The following is a 10523-nucleotide window of genomic DNA, read 5'->3' on the forward strand; positions in this document are numbered from 1 at the left end:
CTAGGGGGTCGAAGATTTTTCTTAAAGTGACAGTACTTCGACTATCGAATGGTCAAATAGTCAAACAATTTTTAGTTCGAATCCTTCGATTTGAAGTCGAAAGTCATAGTCGAAGTAGCCCATTCGATGGTCGAAGTAGCCCAAAAAACACTTAGAAATTCAAAGTTTTTGTACTTCGAATCCTTCACTCGAAGTTATTGAATCGGCCCCTTAGACTATATCTATTTAGCATACGTATATTTTGTGTTTGGAACTACTAAATGTGTTGTTGTTGCTGTTATATATGTGTATCTTGATATAGGGAGCCATGAGCACCTATTAGTATCAGGGAATTTCCAGACTCGGCTGAACCTAATTGTGAGTTGTTGGCCCATAGTCAGCAGGAAACCAGCCACCTTGCCAAATCCATTAATTAATAGTAAAGGAAGAATAGGGACTTTTTCTTCACTCTTGAACTGGGAACTTGATCCCGAGGGACTCTGGGAAGCAACAGGCTGATCCAGTTGAAAGAAACCATTCCCCGTATAATGGAATCCCATGTTCCAAGGTGGTTGCAATGGAGTTTTATAATGATAGACCTTATTCCAGTATAACACTAGGGGGGTAGTGGTACAGTTGCAAAGCCTGCCTTCTACGGCTTGTTCCTAAGGAGCTTCTAGTATTGTGGGATTATTATCTAATCATTTGGCATGAACATTGTTCCTTGAAATGGCACAAACCATGACAGATGGACTGTTATACTGCCAGACATTCACCAATGTATCAGTGAGCAATAATCAATCAATAATAGTGCCACACGTGAACCAATGAGCTCTGATAGTGCCAAGTGTGTATCACTAAAGTGTAATAGTGCCAGGTGAGCACCAATGAGCTCTGATACTGCCAGGCTTTTATCAGTAAACTATAATAGTGCCAGGTGTGTATCAGTAAACTATAATAGTGCCAGGTGTGTATCAGTAAACTATAATAGTGCCAGGTGTGTATCAGTAAACTATAATAGTGCCAGGTGTGTATCAGTAAACTATAATAGTGCCAGGTGTGAACCAATGAGCTCTGATACTGCCAGTCATGTATCAATAAAGTGTAAAAGTGCCAGGCATGCACCTATGAGCTCTGATAGTGCCAGGCGTGTATCAGTAAACTATAATAGTGCCAGTCATGTATCAGTAAACTATAATAGTGCCAAGTGTGTATCAGTAAACTATAATAGTGCCAGGCTTTTATCAGTAAACTATAATAGTGCCCGGCGTGTATCAGTAAACTATAATAGTGCCAGTCATGTATCAGTAAACTATAATAGTGCCAGGCTTTTATCAGTAAACTATAATAGTGCCAGGTGTGTATCAGTAAACTATAATAGTGCCAGGCGTGTATCAGTAAACTATAATAGTGCCAGGTGTGCACAGATGGACAATGATGTGCCAGGTATTCATACAGTCTCACTGTCCTGCCCTCTCTCAGTCTGTTCCAGATCTTTATGCAGCTTTTCTAGCCCAGTGGCCCAGCTCTTTATTTTCCCCCTTCCCTCTCGGCCTCTCCCCATTTAGCCTCCTACATCTCCGCAGAACAGAAAACATTATTGTTATGGCTTTTACCCTCTCCACCCATCCACACACTGACAGACGGACTCTTCCCAGATCCAGTCCCACTGCCCATACTCTGCCTGCAGATTGGCCAGGGCCCCGGGGGGAGCAATTCCATCCCACCCTCAGGGGCATTTATACCCTGTGCCCAGCTCAGCCTCCTCATTCCATCACAGGAAGGGCACTTGAGGGGATCTGACTCTCTCCCCATGAATCAGGGGATCACACGCTACTAAATTAACAATGGAAACCTCAGGACTAAGGACACCATGTTCCCTTCTGGCTCTGGTTCTGCTCTCAGCACTGGGTAAGTCCAACTCAAACTCACCCCTCTCTGTTCAATCTGTTGTGTTTCTTGTGTCTGAGTTTGTGCAGGTGATAAACCCCCTCCAACTAGGGTTGCCCCGTGGCCGGTATTTTACTGACCAAGCCGGTAAACATGATGGTTGATCCCAATGTTATTAATAGGGAATAAAGATAAATATATGGGAAGGTCAGTGATCCCAATGTTATTAATAGGGAATAAAGATAAATATATAGGAAGGCCGGTATTTTTTTCCAGAAAAGGTGGCATCCCTACCTCCAACAGACAGCAGACATTCCAAATATGTGATCCAATCAGTTATGGGAAGTGACAACTCCCAGCCATCTACTGAATAACATTCTAGGACTTCTAGTTTAGAGAAAGTGCAGCTTATGTACTTACACTAGTATCCTCCTATAACACTGTTACATTATCCCTTATAATACATGAGTGATACTCAGAGTTCCCTGTATAACTCAGCCTGCAGCCTTGTGCCTTTATATGGTCACAGAACAACCCCTCAGTGACTTCTAATATCCTTATCATTTACAGTAGGGGGTACATTATCCCTTATAATACATGAGTGATACTCAGAGTTCCCTGTATAACTCAGCCTGCAGCCTTGTGTCTTTATATGGTCACAGAACAACCCCTCAGTGACTTCTAATATCCTTATCATTTACAGTAGGGGTACATTATCCCTTATAATACATGAGTGATACTCAGAGTTCCCTGTATAACTCAGCCTGCAGCCTTGTGTCTTTATATGGTCACAGAACAACCCCTCAGTGACTTCTAATATCCTTATCATTTACAGTAGGGGGTACATTATCCCTTATAATACATGAGTGATACTTAGAGTTCCCTGTATAACTCAGCCTGCAGCCTTGTGCCTTTATATGGTCACAGAACAACCCCTCAGTGACTTCTAATATCCTTATCATTTACAGTAGGGGGTACATTATCCCTTATAATACATGAGTGATACTCAGAGTTCTCTGTATAACTCAGCCTGCAGCCTTGTGCCTTTATATGGTCACAGAACAAGCCCTCAGTGACTTCTAATATCCTTATCACTTACAGTAGGGGGTACATTATCCCTTATAATACATGAGTGATACTCAGAGTTCCCTGTATAACTCAGCCTGCAGCCTTGTGCCTTTATATGGTCACAGAACAACCCCTCAGTGACTTCTAATATCCTTATCATTTACAGTAGGGGGTACATTATCCCTTATAATACATGAGTGATACTCAGAGTTCCCTGTATAACTCAGCCTGCAGCCTTGTGCCTTTATATGGTCACAGAACAACCCCTCAGTGACTTCTAATATCCTTATCATTTACAGTAGGGGGTACATTATCCCTTATAATACATGAGTGATACTCAGAGCTCCCTGTATAACTCAGCCTGCAGCCTTGTGCCTTTATATGGTCATAGAACAACCCCTCAGTGACTTCTAATATCCTTATCATTTACAGTAGGGGGTACATTATCCCTTATAATACATGAGTGATACTCAGAGTTCCCTGTAACTGCACTAATGGCCAATCACTGGACATGGTTGTGACCTTGGTTCTCTGTTCTTCTCCCTGTAGTGCTGACTCCAACCCTGGCAATTGAAGTTTACACCGATCGAGAGGTCTATGGGACCGCGGGCTCCAGGGTGACCTTGTCCTGCTCATTCTGGTCAAGCGAATGGATCTCAGACGATATCTCCGTCACTTGGCACTATCAGCCCGACCACAGCCGCGAAATGTATTCGGTAATCTGCTCCTCACCCTGATTTCGGGGAAATATTCTTTAAAGCATAGGGCTCCCACCTACTTGAATCAAAGAGGGTGGTACTATAATATGGGTGACTTGTAATTAAATTGGTATCGCCTTTTCTCCATTTGTCAAGAGAACTTATGTGGCAGTTGTGAGGGTGGCACTAAAAAGGGGGTGACATAATGAGATGGAGCACTCTACAACTACAGTTTACTTTATTTTCCTATAAACTGAATGTCAAGTTTGAGCATTTAGATGTGGAGAATCCTGTAAAAACAAAAGTATTCAATTATATGCTTGCACCTGTGCACACCACCATAAGCTCCAATGAAACAGTGCCGCTAGTGGCCATGTTATAGAATTTTAACTAGTGGCCGTACTATTGAGGAAGGATGTTGTCTATGTAAAGGTGGCCATACAGAGGCTGATTTTATCCCCTCCCCCCCCTCAGATAGTCAGCAGCTTACTGGACAATAGATGGTTCCAAAGCTCCATCCTACTCAACCAATATATGGCTGAATATCTGCTGAGCAGATCTGTTGGCTTATTGATGAGGTCCTCTCTTAATACATCTGCATGGAACCTTTTCATTGTCCAATCATTGGCCCATAGGTCAAACAATCATTTCAGGCTGATGTGGCCTAGAACATGGGTGGCCAAATCAAGCAATTTGTTTGAAGACCTTCAAACAAGACTTATTCACTTGGTTGAAGACCTTGCCAGATGAACACATCTTCTGTGCATGACCAGCTTATGACTTATAGGCCTGATCCTTTAATCTGTCCAAAAACCAGTTGAGAAGCTCCTTGTTTTTTTTGCCCAAAATGTACCTTGCTCTCCTGCTGTCAAGTTCAGATCTGTGCTCCCAATTCAGATGGAACAACATAAGTGGTAGCACATGGTGGCCCATGGATGTCCAAAATCACATACCAGTTTACTGTGAAGAACCTACCTAATGTGGTGGGAAAGTCTTCCTATGTCCACCTCAGGTCCAAGAGAAAGATGGGTTATCTGGGAAAGTGACATTTTAATTTGAAGTCATAAAGATGTCTTTAGTTTAACTAAAGATCTTGGGCTGGTTTTTGTACCTTAACCATGAAGCATGTGCTAGTGCAGGATTCTTAGGGTGCACAATTGCACTAGAACTTCCTCTCAGAAATTTACCAGAGGTAATATTTGACTTGGTCATTGCATGGCTATAATCACTCTATCTTCTTTAGATAGTCCACTTTGCCAAGGGTCTATCTTCCATTGATGCTGGGATCTTCAAAGATCGTATCGAATGGGTGGGCTCCCCAAAATGGAAGGACGCCAGCATTGTGGTGCACAACCTGGAGTTAACTGACAACGGCACTTTCACCTGTGATGTGAAGAACCCACCCGATGTGGTGGGAAAGTCTTCCTATGTCCACCTTCAGGTCCAAGAGAAAGGTGGGTTTTCTGGGACAGTGGCATTTTTCATTTCAAGTCATAAAAAAAGATGTGTTTAGTTCAACTAAAGATCTTGGGGACTGAAATTGTCTCTATAAATGAATGGAGGTTGGACAGTTAGAGGGTAACCAAGGCCTATTAGCAAAATTGTGATTGTGTGTTCTAGGGGTGGAACCATGGTATGTTCCACAATGTGACCTTTATGGCTGACTTTTACAGGTCCTGCTCGTGCTGGGCTGATTCTGGGGATCATAATTGCTGTTGCCCTGGCCTTAGTCATTGTGGTGACAATCCTCATCCTGCTCATTCGATACTGCTGGTTAAGACGAAAGGCCCGAGTACAGAGGGAGCTTAGGTAAGTTCTACTAACTAAATCACCATGAAATACCTCCTGGTATTTTGAGCTTTAATATAATATGTGGCTTGGTCTCTCCTGCCTTCAGGACTGTCTTTAGAGCTGAGCAGGCCTGGGGCCCCATTATTTATATAAAGTAGGACTGTCATACTTATCACTTGATCTCTGCAGCTGCTGTTTGACTACAACTCACAACTCCTCTCTTGACAGCCTTTGGCTAGGTGGCAAAGGCAGCAGATTGGGCAACACTTGCCTTACTGTTACCATGCCCTCTTGTTGCTATCTTGTTCTACTGTACCCATATGTCCTACTGTTGCCCTACCTTAGCCATTCACCCTACTATACCTTCTTTCCTGTTCTTCCCTACAGCAGCTTTTGTATTGTCCCTGCTATATGCCCTCATATACACCATACTCCATGTCTACTGCATCACACTCTTTGTCTTTCTTTGTTATTTTCAGTAATTGCTCATCTGCTCCATATTGTTCCTCCTTCTTCTTACTAGTAATGTTCACCTGCATCTTGCTCTTCCTTCTCCCTCTCACTAGTAATGTTCACCTGCACCATGCTCTTCCTTATTCCTCTCTCTAGTAATCATCACCTTCACCGTGCTCTTACTTCTCTCACTCACTTGTAATCTTCACCTGCACCATGCTCTTCCTAATTCTTCTCTCTAGTAGTAATCTTCACCTGCACCATGCTATTCCTTCTCCCACTCACTAGTAATGTTCACCTGCACCATGCTATTCCTTCTCCCACTCACTAGTAATGTTCACCTGCACCATGCTCTTCCTTATTCCTCTCTCTAGTAATCATCACCTGCACCATGCTATTCCTTTTCCCACTCACTAGTAATCTTCACCTGCACCATGCTCTTCTTAAGTCGTCTCTCTAGTAATCTTCACCTTCCCCTCACTACTACTGTTGAGCTGCACCACACTGTTCCTCTCACTGGTTATGTTCACCTGCACCAAGTTCTTTCACTTTCATTTGAGTAATGCTCATGTGCACCAGACCTTTCCTTCCATGCTCTCCCTTCATCCTATCCTTAGCAATATTAATATGCACTGTATAGTTCCTCTCATTCGTTATGTTCACGTGCACAATGCTCTTCTTTCTTCCTCTCACTAGCAATGCTCTAGGGCACCAGCTTCTTCCTCTCAATGTCAGCGTTCACATTCTTTCTCCTTCCTCTCATTCAGAATGTTCATCTGCACCACACTCTTCCTCCTTCCTCTCACTAATAAAGTTCACTGCACCACACTCTTCCTTCTTTCCTCTTCTTTTAACGTTCATCTTTTCTTTTCAGTGCACTTGAGAGGGGAAAATTACACAAAGCAAAAGATTCATCCAAACGCAGTAGCAGACAGGTGAGCAGCAATAAACCACACAACCTGCTTTATGAAGCTGTGACAACAATAGGAGAGTTTGCTGGGAAATAGTCACTTCCTCTGTTTAAGGGAGAGAAACATTTACCAGCCAACCAGCTTCCTAATGTTCATCACACTCAGGGTACTTTATGGTACTTTTAGCTGTTCCCACCAAGAAGCAGGTACAACTTGTGCTTTTAGGGGCCACGTGTGGCCCTCTCTTTCCTGTCTTGTGGCCCTCAGACTATTTCTTACATTTATTTTGAAACTGTCCTGCATCAACTGTTTCATTGGGTTCTACTATAACTGACCATTTGTATTAAATGTCATCGATGTGATTTAAAAACGAGGACTTTGAAAGATGGATTCATTGGCTAAGCCGTAAAATATTGTTTGTATATAATTAGATTATAATTTGTATGCTAATTTATCTCATTATGCTGCTGCAAGCAGTGCAGAACTGAACTGAATCTCTGCCAGAAAGTTATATTTATGGATCCTACAGACTAAAACTCATACGGAGCTATAGAACTTATAGTGTCATAACATCACTGTTGTCTGACTTTTTGGCTAATTGTGTGCACCCAACTGTTACATTCATAATTCTTTCCCTAAAATGACAGGTAAACAGATGTCACCACATACCTCTCGAATGTGACTGCACCATCGGTCTGATTTAATAGTGACACATATATATACTGTATATGATGTAGAGCGAGAGAGATTGAGAGCCTCAAAATATAATATGATAATAATATAAAGTCTACTATTCTTAAAAGGAAAAGTAAAGCCTGTTACAAAGTATATGAGCCAGTCAGTATTTTTTATATCTGAACCCAACCTGCTTCGTCTGAAGTCCTCTTCTATTTCATGTCCCCCACCACCCGACCCTACTCCCTTCTGATTTCTCATTTATGAGTGGCATGAGCTTCCATAGGGGAGAAGTCAGCACTGTTATCAAAGGCAGAGGCCCTACTAAAAGTTTGAACCTCAATCCACCTGAACCCACACCAAGAACTGAACTTCTTGACCCAAACCAAGGGTCCTGTGGATTTTGGGTCATCAATAGGCCCTTGTGCAGGCCAACCTCCCCCTAACTACTACATTAGACTGCACTGGAGATGATGTGGTCAAACATGGTGGCTGACAACAAAGATGCAACAGTTGGAATCTGGTGTAGCAGTTGGGGAGCATGTCCTGTGAAAGGGCCATCTACTTTATAACAGGTTTTTCTTCTCCTTAAAAGTTCATTTTACCATCTTCTTACCATTCTATATTTATTGGTCCATCTCTTTTGCAGACCCCGATTCTCTATGCCATGCTAGACCAAACCAGAGGCAAATCAAGCGAGAAGAAGGCCAAGGGCGGCATCGGCGACTCCCGCAAAGATAGGAAATAGCAATTAGCAGGCAGGGAAGGTACACAGAAGGCAGAAGAAGAGTCCCCCCGCAGCTCCAAAGTGGTCTACACCATCGAGATGGAGCTGAAGGGGGACGAAGAAGGGGATCAGCCCCACAGAGCCGCTGTAAAGTCCCCCAGCAAAAACAGCCTCAAAAACGCCTTAAAGAACTTAATCAAAAGCGATTCCGAGAAACAAAACTAATTAAAATCGAAGCAGTGGGGGCTTGGGAGTGGGATGATGCTGCGTCGGACATTCTAGTAACATGGATAAGCTTTGCCCAAAGCCCAATGGCTCCTAGCGACCATTCAGGTGTTTGCTTTCATTATCCTAACTGCACTAGACAAAAGCTAACTGCTGTTTGGTTGCTATGGGTTACTGGACTTGGGCAAACCATTCCCATGTTATCAAAGTTCCCAGGTAACCTTTTAAGTTCTAAAATGACTATTTCCATCAAAAACTTTCTGGCAAAACCCCAACATTTTTGGTTCATTTACATTGATTCTATTCCTCTATAGCATTTTCTTATTCCCTCTGCTTTCCACACTCCCAAATCCCCACTGCTCACACGGCGCGGCTAATGCCTTCAGTAACCTGTTTTGTGTCACGCGAGCATAGACCATCAGGTACCTTTCCCTGCGGGAAACGAGCAAGAACATTCCGAGAAAACAAGGATTAACGTAGGACTCCTCTGGGATACAGGGAAACCCAACTTATCACTGCAGGAGTGACTGCAATGCAATAGAATGCAAGTTCATTTGCAAGGTCAACCCAATGGGACCTCAAGCATACATACTGAAATATTGATGTGATCAAGGCACCAGGTGGGGAAATCATTACTTTTGGTCAGACTTAAGGAACAGCAGGTTATTCTAATGTTCTCTAAGCTTGTGTTGGCTTTAGGTAGACCCATTGGGTTCCTGATAGTAGATACAGACCATCTGCTAATTCTCTGATGATCTTGATCATATAAAATATTAGTTACCCTCAAGCTTCCCTTAGCTCTTTCTTATGCAAACATCATGGGATTTGTGGTCTTGCAATGATGGGTGGACATAGAGTCTTGCCAAGTTATGCAGGGTCATAATACCATCAAGGAAGATGAAGACCATTGGGTATAATGGTATTAATAACTTACCCCAATAAATAAGTCATGCCTTGTGAGTGCTATACCCTGCTCTTGGTTAAGATGCCATGTTGCCCTTCAAAACCCACCCTTAGGCGGTGGTATATGTACAAGTATTGCCTTTACCGCCTCTCTCCAGGGCAATATTTCTACGGTTTTAACTTCTCCTCTCCATTATTGAGGGAAGAAGAAGACTTTAACTGTATCTCCATTAACTTCAAGGCTGCTAACGAGGCCTCGCTTTCTCTTAAGCGCCATCCGGCAATGAAGTTAAAGAGAGACCCACAAGGAAGGCTTTAGATCCCATGATGCCAACCACACAAGGGCTAAGGGTAGCGGAGTGGGAATATATTACTTAATTCTTCCCTGATTCCTCAATTCTTCTTCTTGAGTTCTCTGCAGGCCTCAAGTCTGGAGTCCATGTAGTTTAATAAACACTATTGGTGTCCGTCCTAAATACGTCTTCTTTTTCCATGGTGCTGCACTGTAAGTGTTTTTTAGGCCAAGCAATGGAGACAAAAATGAAGTTCCTTGGTTTAGAATGTATGAAACAAAGACTCTTTATGTTTTGTACCCCCGTTATCATTAAATATTAACCACCTTGACATCTTTTTCTATTATTTTCAATGGCATTGTATCTCTCTCTCTATATATATTTTCTATATTGTTTCTTCCGTAGCCTATTCATTTGCTCAAACCAAACTTGACGTTCAGAAGCTGCAGAGGCTTCTGGGCCCTGTCTTCTCCATGTTCTTCTAGAACAATACTTAGACATCCAATTAAATTTGAGATTTACCCAGTTGGCCTAGATAAATCCTAATGGGGTGCCAAGGTATTACCAACAGGCAGATCCCAAGGAATCCCCCAAATTACTGATATTTTCTCAATATGCTCCAAATAAGAACGTCTATAGCCCATGATATCTCGCCTGTCCCTTCTATTTCTATATATGTGTATACAATGTATATAAATGAAAGTTTGAAAATGTATATGCCATGTACCCCTCACCCCCTTTCCGTTTGCAGAAAACCCACCATCGACATTAAAAATCTTAATAAAGACTTACTTCTGGGGAAAAAAAAGAAAATGTCTGGGCTGCATCATTCTCTATACAAAGGGGGAGCAATAAGGCCCCTAAAATACAAATAGAATGAATGAAGAAAGAATGAAGCAGAGTAAAAACC

General features: G+C 42.5%; 1 protein-coding gene across 2 annotated transcripts; it reads left to right on the forward strand.

Annotated features, from left to right (window-relative positions):
- Nucleotides 1–1782: 1782 nt before the first annotated feature.
- Nucleotides 1783–10421, forward strand: mpz.S (myelin protein zero S homeolog). Of its 2 annotated transcripts, none has more exons than NM_001358961.1 (6): nt 1783–1890; nt 3487–3653; nt 4879–5089; nt 5309–5444; nt 6754–6814; nt 8115–10421. In NM_001358961.1, exons 1-6 carry the CDS (start codon nt 1827–1829, stop codon nt 8415–8417), a joined length of 942 nt encoding a protein of 313 aa, NP_001345890.1. In that variant the 5' UTR covers nt 1783–1826; the 3' UTR covers nt 8418–10421. Both variants share the same exon structure in this region, with proteins under 2 accessions (NP_001345890.1, NP_001091356.2).
- The last annotated feature ends 102 nt before the right edge of the window (nt 10422–10523 follow it).

The sequence above is a fragment of the Xenopus laevis genome, chromosome 8S (assembly GCF_017654675.1).
Source record: "Xenopus laevis strain J_2021 chromosome 8S, Xenopus_laevis_v10.1, whole genome shotgun sequence".
Taxonomy (NCBI): domain Eukaryota; kingdom Metazoa; phylum Chordata; class Amphibia; order Anura; family Pipidae; genus Xenopus; species Xenopus laevis.